The following is a 27,150-nucleotide window of genomic DNA, read 5'->3' on the forward strand; positions in this document are numbered from 1 at the left end:
GCTTGCAATCTGGAAGGGGGATCGTCTTTTGCGCGCGGCAACTTAGTGAAACGTAAGAGGTTCGTGGAGATTCAAATTTCAATTGAAAAGAAACATTCTGACGCGTTTATAAATACAGCGAAATAAATCAGGTTATACGAGGATCCGAGAGACAAAACATACCGTACAGCACCGAGTATATTTATACAGGTAAAATACACGCACAGAACCCGCTGGCAGATCGGCCCCATCCGGCCCCCGTCTAGTCGCCCGTTTCTCCTGCTGTAACGACTCAAACCTTAATCAGTCGTCGGTCTCGTCTTAGATTCAGGAGCCGTATGTCTATCCCATGCATGTTTAATACCCTCACTGTATTACCCTCTACCACCTCTGCTGGGAGGCTGTTTCAATTATCCACCACCCTCTTAAAACTATCTTATGTTACATCTTAACTTCTGACCCTGTCACAGAAGTAGTTATTTTACTGAACAACCGAATGTTATGATTTGTGCCGTCAGCTGGATTTAGCCGGCAGAACATATTTATCATCCAATACAATAAAAAAAAAATTAAAAATAGAACGTTGGGACAACCAAAACCCCTGTGACGGATCTACTCAATCACTCAGAACACAGAGACCCGACAACTCGACAATTACACAAAATACACGAAATGCCCCTAAATACAGAGCGAAGCGACAATATACCGACCCGATCCTCAAATATAAGGTGCTGATACGGCCGGCCGGTGCTACTTTACAAGGCCGGTTAGATTAGATTTCGGGCAGCCTGGGGGGCAATTGTCCCCCTGCCCAGCCCGCCCCTGGCGCCGGAGGCGGCTTCCAATCCCGCTCTGCCGGCCGAATCTACGGGCCCACCAGGAAATTTCCCGGTATCCCGGTGGGCCAGTCAGGCCCTGCTTGGGCCCCCTTGAGTGGCAGAACTCCAGGGCCCGGTCGCAGTCGCGACCCCGGTAGTTCCGCCACTGGTCCTGTCTACCCATTGTACAGCGCTACGGAATCTGATGGCGCTATATAAAACAATAAATAATAATAATAATAATGGTTTCTCCCAGGCGGCATCATACTGCTTTCTTGTCAGTAGACAGTAATTCCTGGCTGTGGCCACTAGATGGAGACAGAGTCCTCTCAGTGCATGTAAAGCATTCAGGAGCCGGAGCGATGCATTCCGTTAATCACTAGAGTGATGAGAGCGTAACTCTCCCCGATGGATGAATCCCGGGATGGCGGATGCTGGGAGAACGCTACCTGCCGGAATGCATAGAACGTGCTGTAATGTTTGGTGGGGGAGGGGTGATTGTCTGGGGCCAGTTTTCAGGGTTTGGCCCCTTGGAACGGGACGTCGGCTCAGATAGGTGTGATGGTGAGGACTCCGCATGCCTCTGGTCATATGGTGTGTAAATAAGTAAAGGGTGAATGTATACAGGTGATTCCTGGGAGAGATGTGATAATTCAGCCAATGAAAAAACAGCTGACGGGTCACATGCCCATCACCATTCTGGGTTTTTTCTTTCTCTTCAAAATGCAGAACTTTACATTCATAAAAGTGAAAGCGCAGCAAAGGAACTGAAAGTCCGGGCCGGGCATAAAACTCAAAGATGGAACGGAAGGAAGTTTTACTTTACTGAGGGGGTGGCAGATAAGTGGAACAGCTTCCCAGCAGAAGAGGTCGAGTCTTGACAGCAGGCGAAACGGGCAGAGAAAGAAAGCGCTCGTCTTTCTCTGTCGGATTTCAAGCTGTGAATTCCAGTAAACGCCGTGTAACTGATGCGATTTGCTGGCGACTCTGTTACCGTCTCGGCTGGGTTAGCTGGCACGGCGCAGACCTTCGTGGCGCATCACTGAATACGTTGCTTCCTGCGTCCGGTGGAGGCTGTTTCTACGAGGAGGACAATCAGAAAGGAGACAGAAAAGGCCACTTTGCTTTGAGAGACCTCGGGGTTATCGTTATATCGACCGCGGAGTCACGAGAAGCCGAATAACAGAAAACCTCAGCGGTCCCTTCTTCAGATGAAACAAACACTGCTCCAGTGAAAGAGATAGTGAATTTCTGAGTGAGTGAGAGACCGCCGAGTCATTTTCTTATTCCTGATGCTCTTACACAGAGACCCCAAACCTGCCGGCACATCGGCCCCATCCGGCCCCCGTCTAGTCGTCCGTTTCTCCTGCTGTAAAGACTCAAACCTTAATCAGTCGTTGGTCTCGTCTTAGATTCAGGAGCCGTATGTCTATCCTGCGCATGTTTAATCCCCTCACTGTATTACCCTCTACCACTTCTGCTGGGAGGCTGTTACACTTATCTAGAACCCTCTCAGTAAAGTAAAAAATAAATAGGTATTTTTGGAGCTTTCATACATGTTTGTTTTCCGCCTGTCACATGGACAGCAGTAGTGGACACAGTGTACGGCCACCATGTACAGCCTCTGCCTGGAAGACTACATGTCCCAGGATGCTGTGCGGCGGCCACGCCCTCCCCTGCTGCTCTCTGTAATGTAGTTGGCGCCGCTGAGGCATTTGTTGCAGCTGCTGCCTGTGATTGGTGTTACCCCGAGCTCCGGGATACCCTCACCGCATACCCCACGGGGGCAGGTAAGTGTGTCGGGGGGTTCTTGTGGTAGTTATATGGGGGGTATTTAGGGCTGCAAAACTACTTGCAGATTCTGCCGCTGAGTGCAGTTAGGGTCTGAAGGGGTTAATGCAGTAAAATTTCTACAATAATCATTAATCAAAGACTTAAAAAAACCAAAAGCTTCATTTCTTGTGACTGGAATTCACTTATAATGTATCAATGCTGAGTTCCAACACTCGGTGTAGCGCAGTACAATATCCAGCTGTAGGGGGTGCAGGCAGCTCCGGGGAGGGGGTTTTTCTCCCTGTGGGGTCCATGGGTCAGGTTTAGTTTATGAGGTGGGGTGGGGGGGATTCAACTGCCTCATAATTGGGAGGGGGGGGTGCATAGAAAAGTATCGACCAAAATCAGCACTTTTTGCCTTATGTTTATTTCCTCGCCTGCGTTTGTAATAATGACCCCCCCCCCCCCCCCACACACACACACACACACACACACACACACACACACACACACACACACCCCAAGAAGCATAAATAATACAGGTTCCGGGGTGCCGCTGCCATGACCAATTCATACATCAAACAAGCAAGGAGTCTGCGCACGCCCAGCATATTCTGCTTTAAAGCCCCCCGAGCTCCGAGGCTCCGGGTGTTACCTGCCAAAAGCGGAATCAGTGGGACTGCAGTACATGAAATGCCGCACACCTGCCCCGTCGCGGGGCAATACTGTGTGTCGGGGTATTTTCTCTCTCTGGGAGGGTCCTGGCTTTCATTTACCTGTTAAATAGATTGCAAGCTCCTAAGACCGGCGCCCCTCCTCCTCCTGTCACATAAAATGTTATTTTTGAATCCCAAATCTCCCCCTTATTGTACTGCGCTGCGGAGCCTGCTGGCGCTATCTGAATAAAACGCGGCGCGGGGCAATTATTTTCCCGCTGCAGCTGGCTGCGCCCATTTTGTTTTGAATGTTATTTCCCGTGAAGGAGAAGCTGCAGCTCCCCTCCTCGAAGCTGCAGCTCCCCTCCTCGAAGCTGCAGCTCCCCTCCTCGAAGCTGCAGCTCCCCTCCTCGAAGCTGCAGCTCCCCTCCTCGAAGCTGCAGCTCCCCTCCCCGAAGCTGCCAATCAGCGGCATGGATCTGCTGGGGGGGGGGGGGGGGCGTGGAAGTTTAAAACCATTTTCTATAGTATTTTACACAGAAATGTCCCGAATTCCGTGATTATGACCCAGATTTGGGCATCGGTGATTTCCTTCCAGCGTAAAGGGCACGGTTGCTTTAACGGTGCGCCCCGAGCCGCTCCCATGTGTACTCGGCACGATGCGGCACGCGGGCCGAGCCTTTCAATCCTCTGCTGAGAGATTTCACTGATGCAGAACGATGTTCTAAACGAGATTGGAAACGCTGCGCCCGCTGAACCTGCCGGCTGGGGATAATGGGAGTTGTAGTCTTTACCAGGGAGTTGGTGGACTGTATGTACTACTACACGTTTGCTCTGCTTCTTAATAGGTTTTTCAGTGTGGAAGGGGTTAACGGAGTGGACAAGAAGGGCACTTGGATACACAAGTCCGGGGTATCTGAGTGACTTGTGATATTCACCTGTGCGCAAGCAGAAGCAATTTCTTATACTTGGCCGTATAATGAACCTGTTATAAAGACTCAAAGCTTAATCAGTCGTTGGTCTCGTCTTAGATTCAGGAGCCGTATGTCTATCCCATGCATGTTTAATACCCTCTACCACCTCTGCTGGGAGGCTGTTCCGCTTATTTACCCCCCTACATAAACTGTAATTTCTGCGATCAACAGGCAGCCTCTGGCCCTTTAAGGGAAACCCTGAAATCTGGTTGATGGGAAAACCCTCGCTTTTTCTGCTCTTTTCTGATAAAATATCCACTGTATTGGTATTTAGGAGTTTTGTACCCATTGGGCTGCGGGCGCCCCTCCCCCAGCGAGGCTTGGAGCAGCCAATCAGTGCAGGGAACGGATCTGATTGAAATAAGTAGGAACTCCTTCTATAGGGTGTCCTGTACGGCGAGCCGGTGCTGACTTGGGGTAAGTATATCGGGTAATGGCTGTGGGGGAGGGGAAAGTGGCGGATGTATATGGGGGGGGCGGATGTATATGGGGGGGGCGGGGGGTTCTGCGGACCCCATGAACATTTAAAGTAAATTTATGTAACTACCTGATGGTCTATATGATGGCTGGAGAGTCCCCTAAATACCAGCAGCTCTGGTCTGCCGCTGCTGGCTTCGGTCCTCTCCGTGTGGCCGGGGGCTGCCTCTGCACATCTTTCTTTTGCCGACCTTTAACACAGAGGGCCGAGAATCGACGGGAGGGAGGATCGTTTATATAGATATCGGTGGGGAGAGCTGAGTTACCCAAGGAGGGGTAAAAAGTAACCCGTCGCCGTACATAGTAAATCCATTGAATTTAGTAGAACTTGGTCTGATGTGATGCCAGGAAGCCTTGCTTTACTAAAAAAAAAAAAGCGGTAGATAAGTAGAACAGCCTCCCAGCAGAGGTGGTAGAAGGTAATACAGTGAGGGTATTAAACATGCATAATAATTCTTTTCTGGCCGGGTGATTGAGTCGCGTTCATCCTGTTTTGGGGACGGAGAGAACGTTTGGCCCCCGAAGCCTTTTTTGCCCCTCCCTGATAGCAAACACTCCATGCGAGTGACTGTTTATTCTGCGCTCCCTCCTTTTATTATATTCTTAATCTGCCCGAAGATCAATTCCCAGCGGGGGTGGGGCGGGGAGAATAACCCGTTACATCGCTTTACAGAAGAAGTTTTTATTTTTTATTTCAAATATTCTTTTTATTTTATTATTTGGGCGATTTGGTCCCTCGGCCGCATTGGACTCGCACTTGGCCCAGGTGGTGGCCGGGTTGGATACAGAGTCGTTTACACGTAAATCACATCGCTCGTGGAACACAAAGTGTTAATATTCTGATTATTCTGTATTTTTTTGTGTAGTTTAACGATTACTTTGAATTCTGTTTTAGAAAATTCACAAAAATCATTAGAACAAAATGTTAACGCCTTCTTGTTTTTGTTTACGTAAATGTTAACAGTCTGTCCGCTTGCTTTCTTTCTTTCTTTCTTTCTGTTCTGATTATCGCAGTGAATTCTGTAAAGTAAAAAAAAAAACCCCAAAACAAAGTAATCAGAACATAAGATTTTTGTGAACATAATGTTAAGGTTACTGTGCTCGCCCCTCCCCCGCTCCGGTGTCCGTAGTTCATCTTTCAGGGGAATGTTATCCTTAATCAATGGCAAGGAATAGACTGACGTTCCGGGGCGGAACAATCGCGGTCGCAACTGCCTCCCGACCCGACACTCCAGGGGGGCCGCCGGGGTTACCCCTAGGACCATTTGTCCCCCTGTCCGTTCCATTTTAAGCCTCTAGGTGCCGGTGATAGAGCGAGTGCCGGCCGTTGTGTTTTCGGCGGCCGCGTTCCAGAAGGAGGCGATCTGCTTGTCTGTGACACGCAGGGTTCATTCATTCGCCCGTTTTTGGGTCTCACGTTTGCTCTCATTCTTATGGCTTTGCTGCTTTGGAGTTTTCACACAGAGGTCAGTGTATTGCGTGGTCTCTGTCTATAACGGGAGCATAGAAGATTGGAGAGGAGCGAGACTTTTAGAACGGTCCTTATGGAAACCGTGACTTCTCAGGAGGTGAAGATATTCTGGATGGAGTCACCTGTGTTCAAGCAGGGACTCCAGCATGGAGAAAAGCACCAGATATCATTAAATCAGAGGAGAATATGAAGGAGTCGGCTCCAGGCTGTGTGACCCTGAGATTGGGCCAAAAACCCTGAAAATCTGCCCATTTACCCCGAGCCTGGGGGTATAAACTTTGAGATTCTGCCCCTTCACCCCGAGTCCCTGGGGCTGGGGCTACAAACCATGACAGTCAAGGGCATCCCCTGCAAGAATGTAACTAAATGTAAAGTCAGTTGATATAATAATCTATACGGCGTATCTGCACCGGCCCCCAGGGGCCGCGGGATAATACTGCGCAATAAAAGGGAAGTCGCTATCAGGAAGTCTTTAATGGCCGCCGTGTGCTGCGATCTAAACCACGCGTCTTCCTTCGCTGCCAGGACGGATATGAGTTGTGTGAGTGGGAAATCATTTACTGCGACGACTTCAATCAATGTTACGGACGGCGGGGGATATTCTGCTGCTGAGACCGGGGAACCCTGAACGTTATACGGAGCGGTCACATTCATCTCTATTGTGTGTGTGTGTGTGTGTATATATATATATATATGTGTGTGTGTGTGTGTGTGTGTATATATATATATATATATATATATATATATATATATATATATATATATATATATATATATATATATATATATATATATATATATATATATATATATATATATATATATATATATATATATATATATATATATATATGAGACCGAAGAGGCAGCTTCCAGGGGATCCCTTAAAATATTCTTATCCCCAAATCAGATTTACAATAAGTTTTTATAAATCTCACTCTGTTTTCTTTTTTACCCCAGTTGTAGTTTTTGCCCCATAATATAACATTTTCAGGCAGCTGCATATCAGCCGTTTGTATGATTCTCGCTCTGTTATCTGATCCCCGATCTACTAAACCCCCCGACTCCTTATCATACTGCCTGTGGGGAACAATAGAATGGCTCAGTCTTAATCACCCAGTTGGACTCTCTGGCTAATGAAAGTCTGTGGAGGAACGGATTCATTAGCATCGCCATAAAGCATCAGCTCAGTGTGGTGTTTGAGCGGGAAAAGTCACCCAAAATATCACATGACTGACAGCAACGGCGGCTCCAGATCTGCAGATAAAGGGGGTTCATTGGGAGAAATGTGGGTGAAATCGAGGGTCCCGCGTCCGTATCACGGCGTGTAGTATGTGGAGAAGCCGTTGCCCGTTAATTGAATGTATATCGGGTGTCTTTAATATGCGGGTGTCCTCGGAGGTCGCGCACGCTGAGGGTAATAATACAGGTTCCGGCCGGATGCCGCGTGTGCGCCGCTCTGGTCAGGTTGTGTGTTTGGTGTTCCGGTGATCGATGTATTAAAGGGCTGAGCTCCCAAATGATCGCGTTTCCCGGGAGCTTTTCCCGGATTCCCAGGTGTCTGTCTCATTTTTACCAGAAGTTTGGAGATTTCTCCCCGTTTCTCATGTTTGGAGATGCGCCTTTTAGTACTTTTTTTTATTTTAGATATTAGTTTTATATCTTATATATTTTCGCATCCAATCAGTCTGAATTATACTATTATCATTTTATCGTTTTATTATTTGTTATCGGTTTTATTCGGTTTTAAGACACAGAGTCTCCGTTCTGTTTGGTAACAATGTTTCTGAGAAAAAGCATCGAACGTTTTCAATTAACTTTTGAAAAGAATACAAAATTCTTCATTTTATTTTTTTTTGCTTTTTTTTTTATTTTTTAAAGAAAAGTCAGTTTGCCAGTTTGCCGAAAATATTCATCTCTGATTTTTTTTTGGGTGTGGTGGTGGTGGTGGGGGGGGTGTTTTAACAGCTGGTCTGAAACATTAGTGACTGGGATTCAAAGGGTTAAACGAGTTTTAGATTTTAAAGGCACCTGGAGTCCTTTTTTTTTTTTTTTTCTTTTCTTCTTCTTTACAGAACACTAAAATAAAAATGTGACCGGCCACGGGGTTTGCCATAGAGCCCGTTTCTGAGCCCCCCCCCCAGTCCCTTCGTTTAGCCTCATTGACCTCAAAAGTTAAACCTTAAACTGTCTTGTGTGTTACACATATAAGATATATATATATATATATATATATATATATATATATATATATATATATATATATAGAGAGATATATATATATATAATATTATTAGAACCCATACCATACCTAATCCTCTCATTCTCAGGATTATTCCTCCCCGTTAAAGTTCTTTCCCATACCTCTCTGTTGTGAATTGCGATATGATGTCATACCTCCGAAGGAAGCGCAGCACTGTATACAGTATACCATAGTGGCACAAAGCACATAAACCCCGGCGGATGTCTCCGTATTCTTTCCTCCGAAGGATGGAGTAAAAGTAACACAAACGCTGTCCTTGGAGACGGCCAATCAGTGTTTGCTTTTGTGTCACATGACAATTCAGCATTCCTGGCAAAAAAATGGAAATGAAGCAAAATTGTACGTAATTGTGAAGTGTGGTCCTGGCGCTGCTGCCCCTGACTCCCCCGGCTCCTCGTCTTTCCTGCTTCGAAGGGTTAAATAACAATTTAGAGGATGAATTTGGCCGCAGCCTCACTCTGGGGCATTATCTATAACATGCAGCGTTATCGCCACGTTACACACACCCACGACAGCGGCCGCATGATACATTATTACGCAATAAACTGTCCGGAAGAGTAACTGTATCACGCGGCGGGGTATTATCTGTGTGTGGGGTGTGGAAAAATAAATGCATGCACCCCCCCATTCACTAAGCAGAACGCTATTTGCATTTATAAATGTTATATATTATCTCCTGCGATACCCCCATACCCGGCAACCATTCCCACCTCCTAGAAAAGAGGGGCATCAGAGGGGGGCAGGGGGCATCAGAGGGGGCAGGGGCATCAGGAGGAGGAAGGAATCTCTGGGTAAAGTGGAGCGTCTCTGGGTCAATTTTCTCCAAGTGGGGGAGGAGCATCTGGCCACACCCACTCCACACCCACTCCACACCCACTCCACACCCACACATTTTCTCTTCTGCTCACTCTAGGTATAGCCTACCCTCCATGTGCAGCTGGTGTCCCGCCCTATGGATGGCTAGACCCGCCTCCTTTGCAAGGCCACACCCCATAGAAGAGGGAGGACTCCAGCTATTTGCAGATATTCATATCAACCCTTCCCACAATATTAATTATGATCATTATCTTTATTATTACTGTTTATCATTATTATTAGTATTACTTCCTATTCATAGTGCGGTGTGACGGATGGGAGGGAATGACCCCAAATTATCCCCGCTGACCCCAATTCAATATTACTTTATATATCACTGTGCTGAAGGGCCTCGGGTTCCTGAATAGTATTAATATTAATGATGATGATAATAGTAATGATAATAATAGTAATGATGATAATTGCCGGTCTCTGTTCTCCGCGGGTTCTAACCTGCGAAGTCGTTTCAGGATTAGCGGCTTCCGTAACGACAGGAAGGGATTTGGTTCTAACCGGAGAGAAACGGACTCTAATGCCCCCCCCCGGCCGTTATCTGTGAAGTTAAAGAGTCTTCTGCCCCAAGCAGCCTCCCCGGCATTACCCGTCTCCGCGATTCACACCAGTTTTAACTACTTAATACAGCCAATCAGAGGCTTACATAAAACGCAAGGAAGTTCTACGTTATGCAGGGTAGTAGATAAGTGGGACAGCCTCCCAGCAGACGTGGTAGAGGGTAATACAGCGAGGGAATTGATCTACTGTCTATGCGTAGCGAGGGTTCTGGTGAATCTGCATTGACAGGCAAAATAATGTAATAATGATCGGCTGCGATCTGCACTGCAGGCTTCCAAAACCTCTTCCAAAAAATGAGAAAATTCCGTTTTCTAAACTTTTAATGCGATTCGGGTTTCCTGTCATCTGTTTTTATTATTATTTTGCGGAGGATTCTATGTTTCCTGATACTGTCTGCGCTGAGTATACCTGCAGCAACATACCCCCCCCCAAACAGCATCCTAATTACTGAGAGCCGCGTCCCAACAATGAAGTAAGCGGGGGTAGTTAGAGGTGCAGCTGGGGGGCATTTAGAAGAAGAATAATGGGGTTTATTTATCCATTTAATGTATAAAGCTGTTTCCTGCTGTTTCTATACACATTATCGGGGCTTTTAGGGCTGTAGAACCCTGCGATCCCCTCATACCCAGCAAACACTCTGACCTCCTAGAAAAGAGGGGCATCAGGGGAGGAAAGAAGGGCATCAGGGGAGGAGAGAGGGGGCATTGGGGGGGGCATGATGGGATTTTTGGGGACTCACTCACACCCATGTCTTTGTACATTAGAAGTGCTGCTCATGCGCTCGCTGTGCTTCCTTGCCTAGGGGCTGCGTTTAGGATTTAACCCCGAGGTGTCCTGTATGCTGTCCGTCTGCTACCCCCCCCCAGACAAACAGTCCCGTGGAGTCATTTTTCATGAAATCGCTGGCTGTCACCCTGGTGGCGTCGGCTGGGAGGCGGCGCCCGGCTCGGCTGTAGTGCCCCATTGTGTTTTCTGAATCCCGTTACGGTCCGGAGATTCGATAAACATCCGGGTGCTTCCTGCGGAATAAAGCGCCGAGAATCCGGGTTTACCGGGAGTTCAAACAACGTCTCGGGGGGGGGGGGGGATTCGCTGAATGACTTTATTGATGAGGTCGGAAGCCGTTGGGCCGCCCGGTCAGCCTGTGGCAGAACCAGCATTATCAATGACATATTTACATTTGGCCTCCCCTAGGGCAGCCATCCCCACCCTCCGGTGTATAGAGGCTGTCCGGGCGCGGCCCCCCTCTCTACCATGCCCTGTCTGGGCGCGGTGTAAATGGGGCAGATCTTTGATCTCCCTTGTAACTGGCCCATTGGGCCGTGGCACTGTGAGGGGGCCCTGATCGCCCAATCAGTAGCCTAACAACAGGTGAGAGATTATTTAATGTATGGAATATGGAATTTGGGCAAAGTGACGGATCCGCTCTAACGTGCGCTCTGTGGGTCCGATGGGATCGCCTGCGGCGTGCACCTGATCGCATGCATTCCACGGAACGTTCCAGCCCCGTTTCTTGGAATGTACCCCGCGTGCCCCGAGGCGTGTGTGTGTGTGTGTGAATATACCCCACCCCCCCATCTCCAATGCTCGCGGTTTGTATCTGGCGTTCGGCTATACGGCACAATTACCCAGAATCCCCCGCGGCAGAGAAACAGGTTCTCCGGCATTCGCTGGGAGAAGAGGAGTTTGTGTGTAAACAGGGAGCGGAACGCGGCGGAAAGAAAACGGAATTCCCGCATTCTGTTACAATGCAACCTAAAACGGGGAGAACGTATTCATTTTATTGATTGTTTTATATAGCGCCGTCATACTCCGTAGCGCTGTACAATGGGTGGGCAGGACATAACCGTGTGTAATGTAACAGTTTGATTTACAGAGACAACAGGTGAGGAGGGCCCGGGTCACAGGAGCTTACAATCTAGAGGGAGTTGGTTTAATTCTAGTAATTTCAGGATCAGAGACACCAGCGTGAAATAAATAAATTATATAAATATATGACAAAAATATTCAGAAGTTATTTTTGGAAACACTTGTGCGTTCCGTGTTACTGTCTCCCCTTCCTGATTGGCTGCATAAAAAAAAAAAAGGTGCGGTTTTTGGACAGTCTTGAGTTTTGCGACGGATTTGCTGCCCAGTAACGGGTTAATCACACGCTTGGCGTTCCCTGCCTTATTGGTCTTTGTCATCGGGTACCGTGTCATCCGGGCTCGCCCGCTCTGTAAATACTACGCCTTTTCTCGGTGGATATACGTGTTGATCTGGAGATTATCGCGTTTGGCTTGATTTTGGTCACAATAATTAATAATAATAATTATGGTTACAGACACCTTCGTTTTTTAACTTCTTAATTGTTTTTTTTCTTAAGAAATCCTGATTGGCCGATCGCCTCTCGATTTGTTACTTTGTATCTGTTTTTGTTCTTATGACATCATTGCGTAGCTGCTGCCGTTCTGTGTCTTTATTCTGAATTGCTCTCCGTTGCGTGGGAAGGTAATTCCCGGACCGTGCCGTCCTGTGCGAGGTTCTTCCGCTGGCCCCCTGGCTCACAGTGAGGGCCGCGGCCGCTCTCCCCCCCCCCTCATTGTGTTCTTTGCCAATAAGAAGAGTTTGTTTCCTGGAGACGCTCCGTCCGGCCGTCACTGACGGCTCCGGCCTGTTTACCAAATTATTTTTTTTTGCTGCTATGGCAACAACTATTAAAGGAAGGATAAAAACAAAATATATTGAAAACAATCCAAACCCCCGTAATATATGGTTTAAGTACAGCGCCACGGAATATGATGGCGCTATATAAAACAATAACATTCCCTGCAGAGTTAGTCGTAATGGATGGGGGGGTTATAGGAGCCCTGCTTGCAACAATGTAACAAATGCTGGGAGAGGCTGGGCTTGAATGAAGGGGCTCTATTGCTAGGCAGCACCAGTGTGTTATTAAACCCTGAAACAGCAGTTTTTAGTTGGCGGGGGTTTCGCTGAACCTTTCTTTGGGTGATGCGTGCATTCTTTTGACAACAGCAGGTATTTTCAAAAGCCCCCAGGGGGGAGATATTTGTGTAAGTGGAAAAAACTTATACTTTTTTTGTTTTTATATATATATATATATATTTTTTTTTTTATTATTATTTATACCGTTTTATGGGTTACTAACTTTAATTTATTTAGAACATTTTTATTTATTTTAAATTAAAACTAATTTCCGGCACAAGTTGACTAATTTCTTTTTTTTTCTTTTTCTTTATTTTAGCCATTTTCGGGAAGGATGTTTTCTACGGTCAGGACGTTCGGGGGTCAGCAGTACTACGAGCTGAAGAGGCAATGTCAGAAGAAGAAAGTGCTGTTCGAGGACCCTCTGTTTCCGCCGACCAATGACTCCCTCTTCTACAAGACCCAGCGCGTCCAAGGGGTCGAGTGGAAGCGGCCCAAGGCAGGTTAACCCATTCATGTCTGTCTTGGTGTTTAGACCTGAGATAAACGTTTGTGTCTCTAAGGTTTTTAGCTCTAGACAGAGAATCGATTCATTTCATGGGATAAGTCATGTGACCGAGACACGCGGCTTCCTGTAGATCATTCGGACTCTGACTGCCGTAACGGTGCATGTAATTATATAGCGCCAGCAGATTCTGTAGCGCTGTATTTACCAAAGGCCATTTAAAATGACAATAACATTAACGCACGTTAAGACATACTGGGGGGAGGAGAGGGCCTGGGTCCCAGGAGCTTACGATTTTTCATCTCTATTTTAGTAATAAATCCAATAATATAATGCGGGGGCAGCAACAAAAAAGGGAAGTTTAATGGAACAATATAAGCCTTTAAAAGCCTTAGATTGCTGTCAGTCATGTGATATTTTGGGTGACTTTCCCGGCTCAAACACCACACTGAGCTGATGCTTTATGGCGATGCTAATGAAGTCCGTTCCTCCATAGACTTTCATTAGTCGGAGAGTCAGCTGGGTGATTAAGACTGAGTCATTCTATTGTTCCCCACAGGCAGTATGATAAGGAGTCGGGGGGTTTAGTAGATCGGGGATCAGATAACAGAGCGAGAATCATACAAACGGCTGATATGCAGCCGCTTGAAAATACTTTATTACTTAAAAACTATGGATTGTTTTGAAACCAAGAAAAAAATTGAAAAGATGTTTTAAGTGATTAAAAAAAAAAGTCCGTTCCCTTTAATTCTTTTTCCGTCTCTCGGTAGAACATGCGTAATACTGACACCTAATCCCGTGCTTCGCCAACAGCCTACAATGTGTTTTGAAGGCCGGCCAGATCGTCTCGCCGAGCCGTTCTGCCACCATATGGCATAAAAAGATGGGATTTTTTGTATTCATCTTGGACAGAAAACTATAGTTTTAGTGCAAAGAAATAAAAAATTCCAGGCACCGCTTGCCTCGTAGCGGTCACATCGCGGAGTCACAGTAACTCATAGAGCTGCAATGCAAAATGGACCTTTTCACACCAAAATCTATTAAAAAAAATATAAAATTATTATTTTATCATTTATTATTCACCTATTTCACATTATTATTATTATTAAATTCAAATAATATTATTTGAATTATTTATCATACATTATTTAAATTATTATTATTTACTATCTATTACTTTATTATTATTTATCATGTATTGTTTATCATTTATCATATAATATTATTATTATTATTACCGTATTTATCATCCGTTATTAGTTATTATTATTATTATTATTATTATTATGTAATTTATATAGCGCTGACATATTCCGCAGCATGTTGCCGCCCATACTGTACATAAAATATTCTATACATCTTCAAGCTTACGGATTGATCAGGGAGGGGAGCGTTCGCTTTATCGGATTTCCGACCGCTGATGACATCATCTTCTTGTACAGTAATTCTGAGCTTCTGTTGCAGGAATCATTTGCTGATGGAATCCGATTTACTTCGTTGATTTGTGATGCGTGGGCCGTGAATGTTTTACGGGATAAGAATTAATGAGGGAAGGGGTCTCGATATATCCGGTTGTGGGGGGGGGGGGGAGACATTTAGGGGCCGATCCTCCGGTGGGTTCCGGTTCTGTGCCGGGTCCTGAGATCTTCCCGTAACCCTTCGCGGGCCGGTGGGCGCTGTGATGCGGCGATGTTAATCCTCCGCTGAGCCGCTTCTGCTCCGGAGATGTGACAGTGTCCTGCTCTCCGGCCCCTGGGGGCCGCACGGCCCCCCAGCAATAACCCATTTAGGGGAATATCTTTACTGAGCATTAAAGTGCGCGGCACGTGAATTGTGTTTCTCTCTGAGAATATATATACTGCGCTACCGAGTATGATGGCGATATATAAAGCAATAAATATTATTTATAATAGCTGTATAAATCTGAGCGGCTCCAGCTTCCGATGAATAAAATGCCTGACGAGGAGACCGAAGTGATCTCAAATCCAATCCTGTTCAGCCAATAAAGGTATCATCTTTCCCAAATTTGATACTCAGTCACGCTAACGCATAACGATTCCTAGAACATGTCGGTAAATTGAGAGTGGGGTGACCATATCTCCCAAGTGTCCCTGTTTAGTTTGAAGACTCTCTCCTCCCCCTGATGCCCCTCTCTCCTCCCCCTGATGCCCCCTCTCTCCCCCCCTGATGCCCCTCTTTTCTAGGAGGTGAGAATGTTTGCTGGGTATGAGGGGATCGCAGGGTTCTACAGCCCTAAAAGCCCCGATAATGTGTATAGAAACAGCAGGAAACGGCTTTATAAATTAAACGGGGTAAATAAACCCATTATTCCTCCCCGTTATGTAATCTGTGAAGCCCCAGCTGGTCCGCTAACCCCACGCCCTATAATGTCACTGTGTGTAATGTTGGGTGGGTTGCGCGTTGCGTTTAGTCTTCCCCCCTCTGCATGCTGTAAGGCACAGGAATGTTGGGGGGGCCGCGAGTCACGCAGGGGACACGGGGGGGGGGGGGACACGCGGGGGACACGGGGGGGGGACACTCGGGGGACACGCCATCGCACGCGCTCCTTCCTGTCGGCCGTGTTAGGATTTTGTACAATAGATGTTCTGTTTGCCGAGTGCGGCTGTGACGATCTGCAGATGTGAAACGCTCTGTTTACATCCCACAGAATCCTCCACCCAGCAGGGGCGGGAGCGGGGGGGACACAAGACACTTCTACATACATCATTCACATAGAAACCCTGAACCGGCCCCCGTCGGCCCATCTAATCCGCTCCGCATCTAAAGACTCAAACCTTAATCAGTCGTTGGTCTCGTCTTAGATTCAGGAGGCGTATGTCTATCCCATCCATGTTTAATCCCCTCGCTGTATTACCCTCTACCACCTCTGCTGGGAAGCTGCTCCACTTATCTACTGCTTAGGCCCTTTTTTTTCTGCCTAAATTACTATGTTACTGTGATTCAGCCCAAAAATCAGGACTGTTGTGAGATGTGACTTGGTTCTGTCCATTTAAATGAAATGTCTTGGAAACCTTTGTTCGCTGTGGGCAGGTAGAAGTGTTCCACGTATCTGTGTGTAGTCTGCGAGTGACCCTGGGTCCAGGGGCTGGTGGGCTCAGTTTTGAGTATTAATAATAAACGACTTTAGTTTCTGTAGTAACGTCTTGGATTCAGCGCAGAAAACTCCCCGGAGGGCTAATCGCTTGCAGCCGGAGTCTGCGGGGCAAATGCCGGGGTATTTATAGAGGGGTCACTTTCCTGGATCCAGATTAGGAGCTGTTGGGGGGGGGGGGGTTTGATGTTAACCCATTAATTTCTAGCACGATTTAATTCATTTAAAACTCCTGTGGGGGAGGGGCGGCCGAGCAATTAGCGCAACGGTCAGAAGCCAAGAGATACTTTGTATTCTTCGGTTTCGCGGAGCCGCCGGCATTAAATATTCAGTTATTCCACTCAAAACAGATTGCTGGAAAATGGAGTTATGAAATTCGGTCCACAATCATACCATACCTGCCGAGTGTCCCTGCTTAGTTGTGGCAGTCCCTCTTCTCCACAGACTCTGATCCCCCTCTCTCCCCCCCTGATGCCCCTCTCTCCCCTCCCCCGATGCCCCTCTTTTCTAGGAGGTCAGAGTGTTTGCTGGGTATGAGGGGATCGCAGGGTTCTACAGCCCTAAAAGCCCCGATAATGTGTATAGAAACAGCAGGAAACGGCTTTATAAATTAAACGGGGTAAATTAACCCCATTATTCTTCTTCTAAATACCCTGCACCAGCCCCGCCTCTAACCACACCCCCTAAAACAAAAGCCCCCTCTCTAACCATGCTGTTAACTTATGAATGTTCTACACTGCAAACCCCTCCCCCCCCCCGCAGAAGAAATATTTAGGCAAGAATACACGAAAATTATGTTGATAAATATTTTTAGCCAAAACTCAAAGAAAAAAAAAAGTGCCGAACGGGAAAATGAAAAAATAATAATAAAAAGAAAAAAATATATATATATAATTTTTTTCTGTATCATATACTCACGTAAATTTTTTTTCCCTATTTTGTGTTGCATTTCAGGCAGTTTGCAGTGAACCCGTTTGCTGTACGTCAGCGACCCCATCGGAGCCTAAAATAATAAAAAAAAATAGATAAATAAATACAAAAAGTGAATTATTTTATTCATTAGGAAAGTAGGCATTAGTTTGAAGGAAGCTCGTTACCGACACCTCGGCCCCCTGACGATATAGTGGACGGGGTTAATTGCACGAGGTGGTGTTTTTCACTGGGAAGGGGAATTTTTTAATTATTCCCGCTGGAAATCCACCCGGTCGGACGGGACGGAGAACCTTTTTATTTATTTATTTATTTATTTTTTCTCTCTCAATGGAAACATTTTATTTATTTATTTATTTATTTTATTTATATATTTTTTTTTTCTTTTTTGGGTTAGCGCTCTGCAGATCTTCAGTACAGATTTCATTTGTTTCTGCAGATTCTAAAATGTTTAAATTAGCGGAAAGCCGTTATATATTTATATATTTTATTTTATCTGGCTTCTAGCTTTTTTCCGGGTTTTAAATGAAATATTTATACGTTTTCTTGAAATCTGTTATTATTTCCACTCTTAAAGAAAAATGTTATTGGTTCAGCTTGAGGTTTATTTTGTTTAAACACCGTTCCTCCTGATTTGATTTTTGAATAATTTTTTTTTTTTTATGCTTAATTGTGAGGAAGTCCACCCCCCCCCAAAAAAACATCCCGGAAACTTCTCAGTTTTTTTCCGGACCCACCTTAATGATAAATTACTGGGATGGAAAAAAAATATATATATTATATATATTTCTTTACCTGAATTAATGTTTTTTTCATAATAGTCAATTTCTTTGTTCTCGCAGGAGTTTTGTGACAATCCGCGGCTCTTCGTGGACGGAATCAGCTCCCACGACTTGCATCAGGGTCAGGTTGGAAATTGCTGGTTCGTGGCGGCCTGCTCGTCGCTGGCGTCTCGGGAGGCTCTGTGGCAGAAGGTAAGGCGGCTCCGGCTTACAGAAAGCTATGGAATTATTATTATTATTATTATTATTATTTATTAATTATTAATAATATTATACATGTTATATATAATATTTTATCAATAATTAGTATTAATATTATTTTAAAATCTCCAAATCCCTTTAAGTTATATCATCACTGCATGACATCATCAGTCTGTATCTGCCCTACACATGAACAGCCTCCTTTCTCACTAGTTTCATCCAATAAGACTAGTCTTTAGGGCATACATGTTCAGATAGCATACGTGTGATTGGCTGCTGCTACGTGTGTCTATTGAAGCTTGGATGTGTGGGAGGAGCATACTGCGGTACACTTCCTGCTTTCAGCGCAGGCAGCCGGGGGGCGGAGTCACATGACGCAGAAGTCTAAACTTCTAACTCCAATAAGTAAGGAACGCCTGCACCGATTTGCACGCGGTAAAACGCGCTGGAGTCCAAAAATGCTTTTTAAATGGAAATAGAGCAGCTGCCGTTGTGTTTTTCCGGTATTTTCCATGGAAGGTCCCGAGTCCTGCACGAGTCGGGGTGTTTATATCATCGTGTAACGAGACATAAAGGGGACAGAGTTTATTTTAAAAGTGATTTGTTGAGCCTTGTCTTTCTGCTGTGTCCCACACCCCCCCCCCACGGACCGCTCCTGGTCTGGACCCCATTGCCGACCTCCACTACAGAGATCAGATGTCTCCATCTTCACTGAACGGCCCCCCTAATTCAGACTTCTGTACTCCTGGAAATTTTGACCCCAACCCTTATAAAAAAAAAAAAATGTTATTTCTAATGTGGTCCAAAATCATTTAAAAAAAATAATCCGGGGGAAGGGCTTTATATAATGATATAATACAAGTAGAATACCCCGCAGCGTGAGAATGAGGGCCGAGCCCGTATGGGGGGGGTGAATCGAATCGTCCGAAAGGCTCCGATAAGCCGCGGGACTCAGCGACTCTGAACGGCAAACCGGTTTCTCGAGACGTTCGGCAGCCGAGAAACTCCCAGAAATTCCGTTCCGTCGATCAAATATTTTCTTTATATCCAAATATCAGGGGATTATATGTGACTTTGTGCCCTAACGCGGGGTATTTGTCTAACTGGGCGGGGCATTTAGAAGAAGAATAATGGGGTTTATTTACCCGGTTTAATTTATAAAGCCGTTCCCTGCTGTTTCTATACACATTATCGGGGCTTTTAGGGCTGTAGAACCCTGCGATCCCCTCATACCCAGCAAACATTCTCACCTCCTAGAAAAGAGGGGCATGGGGGGGAGAGAGGGGCATCAGGGGGAGAGAGGGGGAGAGAGGGGGCATCAGGGGAGGAGAGAGGGGCAACAGGGGGGGGAGAGCGGGGGATCAATGAGAAAGGAGGGCACAGAGATTTGGGGGAAAAGCAGGACTGGATGAAACTAAGCAGGGTCACTCGGGAGGTGTGTGTATGTGTTGTGGAATCCTCTTGCTGCGTGTTTGTTCCGTGGAGCTCTATAAATGGCGTGTTTTGCGCTGCGGGGCAGGATGTGCGGTTGCGTGTTGGTCTCGGGGGTATCTGCAGCTCGTGTGTCGGGGAGCCCGTAGAGACCTCATTAGTTCGCTTTCCCTGCCTAGATGCAGAAAGAGACGCATTCGTTGTGTTTCTCGGGATCTGTGACTTCCCGGCCCGGCCCCCAGGGGCCCCTCGGCTCTCCGTGTGTTATTTGTCATTGACCGTGATATTAGGGGCTTTTCATTAAACGAGGGGGGGGGCATGAACCCACCGAGGGGCGTCCTGGCAAGAACATTATATTTATACCCCCCCGGGTTTATTTTTAACCCTTCATGGGGTAGAAGACAAAGAAATGGGGTCCGTAGGAAAAAGGAGATGCCTAACCCCAGGGCACAGAGCTCTCGTTCCTGATCCTGCATGGGGCATGACATCACTGTTGTATGATGTCATACCCTAGTGCTGTCTCCACAATGAGCAGATCTCCTGCCGCATGTTTCGCTTCTGTCCTCACTCTGGCTGTTGGAAGCGGTTAGAATCGATATGTAGTCCGTCTCCGGAGTTCATAATCACTTCAGGGTTTCGACTGCTTCGAGGAGGATGAAGACGTGCTGCGTTAATGACTGCTTCTTATTCCGCCCCAGGAGATCCCCCTCCCCCATATGAAGCTCTTATCTCAGAATCTCTTAAGTTCTCCGCAGTCCTGTAATTACATTTTCGGTAATGCGCTCGCCTCTCTTAATGCCCTGACTGGAGGGTGAGCCATTAACGCCTGAAACATCTAAAAGGACTCGTTCACCTCCGGGAGTAATGATAAATTGCCCAAAATGTCTTACTTTACTGAGAGTGTGGTAGATAAGCGGAGCAGCCTCCCAGCAGTGGTGGTAGAGGGTAATACAGTGAGGGGATTAAACATGCATGGGATAGACATACGGCTCCTGAATCTAAGACGAGACCAACGACTGATTAAGGTTTGAGTCTTTACAGCAGGAGAAACAGGCGACTAGACGGGGGCCGGGTGGGGGCCGATCCGCCGGCAGGTTGTTCCAGCTTTTTATGTCTCTTTCCTCTCCTAATACAGGACTGTTGGGAGGTATGAAGGATTCTAAATTAATCTGAAGCTTAGAACGCGCCATATCCCTGGTTCTATTTGTTTAACCCCTTATGATTATATTTCGGCCCCCGTTGGCGGCTCGCGGACGGGTAGCAGCGCAGCCGGCGCGGTTTCGTTCTTCTGCCGATTGCTGTCACCTGCAGATTATTTCATAGTTTCCAGCGGATCTCAGCCTTCCGCTCGCCCGCAGCCGCGAGATCTCAGGGGACCCGCAGGATTTAACGATGAGCCTTCCTTAATGCTGAGGAAGTCTCGGCAGCGGTGTGAAGGATCAACGTGGAAATGACTCCTGTCATCCGGCCCCCGTCTAGTCTGCCGTTTCTGCTGCTGTAAAGACTCCAAACTTTAATCAGTCGCTGGTCTCGTCTTAGATTCAGGAGCCGTATGCCTATCCTGCCCATGTTTAATACCCTCGCTGTATTACCCTCTGCCACCTCTGCTGGGAGGCTGTTCCACTTATCTACCACCCTCTCAGTAAAGGACAACTTCCTTCCATTCTGTCTAAGCCTCTGACCAGCGGACACGAATTGCCCGTTTTCCTGCGTAGATTGTAGATCCCGTGTATTTGCCCCCCCATATCGTTTTTTTTTTTCTGTAGTGTTAGCCCAACTCCACGTATGTGATCTGATTACCGGTGGGGTGACCCTGCCAGATCTGGGGGGTCTGCATGCGCAGTAAGCGCTCCCGTTTATTTCCCTGCCGCTGAACTCTCCTCCGTTGGCATCCGTAATAAAAACTTTAAATAGAATTGTTATAAATTAGACTCGTCCCGGGGCCAAATCTCTCTTAAAAGGCAGTGATATCACCCCCCCCCCGCTGTTTGTTCTACGAGCCTCGGCGCGTTTGCCTAATGGTTCTAAAATAATTAAGCCGGCTCTTGGCAGCCGGCCCCCGGCGCTCGTCTCCCAACCACAGAAACCAAAGTTTGGCTCCGTTTACTTAACAGAAGAATCCGGGGCGGCCGACGACCTGAATCTGACCCAGAAACGGAGAGAAGTTACAAGAAGAGACTGGAATCTAACGCTAGAGGATCGGAGACTGAGACGGGATGGAAGGGAGTTTTACTTTACTGAGAGGGTGGTAGATAAGTGGAGCAGCCTCCCAGCAGAAGTGGTAGAGGGTGATACAGTGAGGGGATTAAACAGCCGGGTTCCTGTGCATTATTGTTGGGATCTCTGGCAGCGCGTTGTAACGATGTATCAGCCGCGTCGCAGTAAAGGAATCCCTCGTTACAAAGTATTTGTTTCCTTTTTGACTCTGTTTCCATGGCGACCTGCGCCGCGGCCGTCTTCCCCGGGGGTTCGTTTGCATAAGCCGCTTACGCCACCACAACCCGCAAGCGAGCCGAGAGAGCGTTCGGCGGATCCCTCCGGGGGCCGTTATCCCGGTGACCGGGGTTGCCTAGCATCGGCGGGGCGGCTGGCAGGTAAAGGGGCGAGAGGACGCCGGCGATCTCAGTTCTCGGCGTCTCGTCGGGCGAGGAGGTTCGCGGAGCGAGAAATGGAGTCGGAAACCCTGGAGCTCGTCTTCACCGAGGACGTTCAGCTCACCAAGTGCATGCGCATGCGCGCCCACAGCCTCCAGCACAAGAACGCCAAGCCTCAGGACGGGGAGAAGCTGCTGAAGGCCAACGAGTTCATCTACCGGCTGGACTTCCTCCGCCAGAAGCTCGCCTTCTTATGGTGGAAAGCGAGCCTGCAAACGGCCGGCAAGGTCACCGTCACCGGCACCTCCCAGCACTGGACGCCGGATCTCACCAACCTGATGACCCGGCAGCTCCTGGAGCCGGCGGCCGTCTTCTCCAGGGAGGAGGGGGAGGGGGAGGTCCGGTGCAACGAGGCCGATTCCCAGGAGTTCGGGGAGAGGCTCTGCGATCTGGCCAAAATCCGCAAAGTCATGTATTTCGTCTTCGCGTTCGCCGACGGGGCCGAGCCGTCCGGCTTCACGTGTTCTGTCGGGTTCAGGGCCTGAAGAACGTCAACACGGACCACGAGACTTTCCTGGCGTGATATCGCCAACATACGCCGCGGCTGATGTCTTACGGGTGCAGAATAATTTCTGATTCCGGGAGCCCCTTCTTTCTTACCCGTAGAAATCTATTCCTGCTCTCCCCAAGTCCTGCATGCACTACATGTAAGCAACATATATGTGTCAGAGCCCCGGGTTACGTGTACCTCACGGGAGCGGCCGTCTTCCCGTTCTCAGGATCTGCAGGATTATTCCTCCCCGTTACGTTATCGCTCCGCTGTCGTTAAGCTGCTCGTTGCTGTTGATTGGTTCTGACAGCTTTCGTTAAGGAAGAAGAGGAAGGGAGAGAATGTCAGCTGCATTTAAAATAACCGTTAAAGCTAAATTATATCTGTCCCAAATCCTAAACTTTTTGGGGAAAAACTACAAGCTACGGGTATTTTTAATGAAGCTAATAGCAGACATTATATTATATACATTATATTATATATTATATTATATACATTATATTATATTATATAGAGCAGAGATTATATTATATTATATATTATATTATATAGGTAGATGTCCCTCTGTCTGCAGGATTCCATTTCTTATAATAAAGCCTTCTTATTCAGATTTAATATTAGCTTTGTCTGCTTGTATGGCAACAAAACCTTTCTACCTATCAGTGCTCGTGTCACGTGACTACATCCTTATTGAAGGGGACCGTAATATAATATTTATTTCCCGGCAGGACAGGCGGCTCCGTGGATTTTAATGATATGACTTTAACGTGACGGAATTCCGGCTGTGTGTGCTGAGAGTTTATACACGGCAGCTAAAACCGTGAATGTTCAGTAGGTTGTATGAGATGCAGCTCTCTGTTATGTTTTTGTGTAAATTATTATTACTATTATTATTATTATTATTACTGTGGAATTGTTATAAATGTTATATGTTGCTGTATCTGTGAAGTGGGAATTAGCTTTACGTTATACCCCGATATACGTGGGATATGTATATAAATATATATATATTGTATACATTGGTGTGTGTATATATAATATATATAATATGTAATTGTCTCTTACCGGGTGTTTGCGTAACATTTGTGTTTATGATTAATAAACCTTTTAATTTTTTTTACATGATATTTTATTTTACATGATCTCTTCTATGCCGTATTTGTTTTCAATAAACCATAAGTGAGCGTTATGAACTTATACTTAAATCAGTGACCGGCCCCCTGTATAATGTATAGATAAATCAGTGACCGCCCCCCCTGGATAATGTATAGATAAATCAGTGACCGGCCCCCCTGGATAATGTATAGATAAATCAGTGACCGGCCCCCTGTATAATGTATAGATAAATCAGTGTCCGGCCCCCTGTATAATGTATAGATAAATCAGTGACCGGCCCCCTGTATAATGTATAGATAAATCAGTGACCGCCCCCCCTGGATAATGTATAGATAAATCAGTGACCGGCCCCCCTGGATAATGTATAGATAAATCAGTGACCGGCCCCCTGTATAATGTATAGATAAATCAGTGACCGGCCCCCTGTATAATGTATAGATAAATCAGTGAGCCGGCCCCCTGTATGATGTATAGATAAATCAGTGACCGGCCCCCTGGATAATGTATAGATAAATCAGTGACCGGCCCCCTGTATAATGTATAGATAAATCAGTGTCCGGCCCCCTGTATAATGTATAGATAAATCAGTGACCGGCCCCCTGTATAATGTATAGATAAATCAGTGACCGCCCCCCCTGGATAATGTATAGATAAATCAGTGACCGGCCCCCCTGGATAATGTATAGATAAATCAGTGACCGGCCCCCTGTATAATGTATAGATAAATCAGTGACCGGCCCCCTGTATAATGTATAGATAAATCAGTGAGCCGGCCCCCTGTATGATGTATAGATAAATCAGTGACCGGCCCCCTGTATAATGTATAGATAAATCAGTGACCGGCCCCCTGTATAATGTATAGATAAATCAGTGACCGCCCCCCCTGGATAATGTATAGATAAATCAGCGAGCCGGCCCCCTGTATAATGTATAGATAAATCAGTGACCGGCCCCTGTATAATGTATAGATAAATCAGTGAGCCGACCCCCTGTATAATGTATAGATAAATCAGTGACCGGCCCCCTGTATAATGTATAGATAAATCAGTGACTGCCCCCTGTATAATGTATAGATAAATCAGTGACTGCCCCCTGTATAATGTATGTATAAATCAGCGAGCCAGCCCCCTGTATAATGTATAGATAAATCAGTGACTGCCCCCTGTATAATGTATGTATAAATCAGTGAGCCCCCCCGTATAATGTATAGATAAATCAGTGAGCCCCCCGTATAATGTATAGATAAATCAGTGAGCCCCCCCCCGTATAATGTATAGATAAATCAGCGAGCCGCCCCGTGTGATGAATGAAGGGGTGGATGTCGGTTGGCAGGCGTTGTGCGCAGGTTGCGGCTGTAGATGGGTGACTGTGATGTGAAGCGCGTCGGTTTCCATCGGCCGGCACTTTATAAAATCCCCATTAATAACCCGCAGAGACCGAGCCGTACGGAGCGATGAGAGCCGACGGGTGTCATAAATTAAACACCAGATGATGGGCGGGTCCGGTGGTGTGTCCCGGGTGGGGGTGGTCTGGTGGTGTGTCTCTGTGTCTCGGGGGGTCCGGTGGTGTGTCTTGGGGGGGGGGGTTTCCGGTGGTGTGTCTCGGGGGGGGGGGGGTGGTCCGGTGGTGTGTCTTGGGGGGGGTCCGGTGGTGTGTCTCGGTGGGGTCTGGTGGTGTGTCTCGGGTAGGGGGTCCGGTGGTGTGTCTCGGGGGGGGTCCGGTGGCGTGTCTCGGGTAGGGGGTCCGGTGGTGTGTCTCGGGGGGGGGTGGTCCGGTGGTGTGTCTTGGGGGGGGGTCCGGTGGTGTGTCTCTGTGGGGTCTGGTGGTGTGTCTCGGGGGGGGTGGTCCGGTGGTGTGTCTTGGGGGGGGGGTCTGGTGGTGTGTCTCGGGTAGGGGGTCCGGTGGCGTGTCTCGGGTAGGGGGTCCGGTGGTGTGTCTCGGGGGGGGTGTTCTGGTGGGGTGTGTCTCGGGGGGTGTGTGTGTGATATATATATATATATATGTGTGTGTGTGTGTGATATATTATATATATATATATGTGTGTGTGTGTGTGATATATATGTGTGTGTGTGTGTGTGTGTGTGTGTGTGTGTGTGTGTGTGTGTGTGTGATATATATATATATATGTGTGTGTGTGTGTGTGTGATGTGTATATATATATATACACACATTTAAACGAGCTTAATAATAGTGCATTGGATCAATTATATTATATGCCTCTATATACGGCATCACAGCCCAGCATGGAGCAAAATATAGATCCATAGAGAGAAAAGACACGCGGATGTACATACATACATACATACATACATACATACATACATACATACATACACTGTGTTTCTCAGTTTTATGGTTTTTTAAATATAAGTTGATATTATTGCTGAGTTCATTGTCTCCAAAGGAAATAATTAATAGTATTATAAAGTATTTATTATTATTCAGCTGGCGGTATAAATGATTAGTTTCTTTTCTCTGATACAAAGTATCCGTCTGGTGATCCCGCGTTCTCCGTCCCCTTGAGTTCAGGTGATTCCCAGCTGGAAGGAGCAGGAGTGGAACCCGGAGAAGCCGGAGAGTTACGCCGGGATCTTCCACTTCCAGTTCTGGCATTTCGGCGAGTGGGTGGACATCGTGATCGACGACCGTCTGCCCACCATCCGCAACGAGCTGATATACTGTCACTCCAACGAGAAGAACGAGCTGTGGTGCGCCCTGGTGGAGAAAGCTTACGCCAAGTACGTCCGGCATCGACATGTAATAACCGCGCGGGCTGCGAGGAAACGGATCGCACGCTAAATGCTTCTAATATCTAATAATAAGTCTGAGAAATCTACTAGACAAACACCCTGCCTGTGGGAAACAGTAGATTGGCTTGGTCTTAATCACCAAGTCGGGCCCCCTGACTAATGAAAGTCTTCATTAGCATCGCCATAAAGCATCAGCTCAGTGTGGTGTTTGACCCGGGAAAGTCACCCAAAATATCACATGACTGACAGCAACGGCGGCTCCAGGGCTGCAGATAAAGGGGGTTATTGGAACAAAATGAGATAAAACCAAGTTATTACTGTATACAGCGCTGGGGGGATTATATTACTGTATACAGCGCTGGGGGTTATATTACTGTATACAGCGCTGGGGGTTATGTTACTGTATACAGCGCTG

The 27,150-nt window shown here is 46.8% G+C and overlaps 2 protein-coding genes across 2 annotated transcripts in view; both read left to right on the forward strand.

The window, feature by feature from the left end:
* The first annotated feature begins 2,483 nt into the window (after window positions 1–2,483).
* The window catches only part of CAPN5 (calpain 5), a 33,400-nt gene continuing 8,733 nt past the window's right edge, over window positions 2,484–27,150 (forward strand). The window contains exons 1-4 of the mRNA XM_053457907.1: window positions 2,484–2,587; window positions 13,084–13,263; window positions 18,154–18,285; window positions 26,515–26,723. Of these exons, the coding sequence (XP_053313882.1) occupies window positions 13,099–13,263; window positions 18,154–18,285; window positions 26,515–26,723 (506 nt within the window). The 5' untranslated portion in view covers window positions 2,484–2,587; window positions 13,084–13,098. The remainder of the gene's footprint in view (window positions 2,588–13,083; window positions 13,264–18,153; window positions 18,286–26,514; window positions 26,724–27,150) is intronic.
* On the forward strand, window positions 22,371–22,919 carry OMP (olfactory marker protein). The gene has a single exon (XM_053457908.1). The coding sequence runs from the start codon at window positions 22,394–22,396 to the stop codon at window positions 22,862–22,864; it is 471 nt and encodes a 156-aa protein (XP_053313883.1). The 5' UTR covers window positions 22,371–22,393; the 3' UTR covers window positions 22,865–22,919.

Source organism: Spea bombifrons, chromosome 2 (genome assembly GCF_027358695.1).
Source record: "Spea bombifrons isolate aSpeBom1 chromosome 2, aSpeBom1.2.pri, whole genome shotgun sequence".
NCBI lineage: Eukaryota > Metazoa > Chordata > Amphibia > Anura > Pelobatidae > Spea > Spea bombifrons.

Excerpts from the sequence above, each read along its gene's own strand:
- OMP (XM_053457908.1), top strand. The coding sequence starts at position 22,394 with ATGGAGTCGGAAACCCTGGAGCTCGTCTTCACCGAGGACGTTCAGCTC.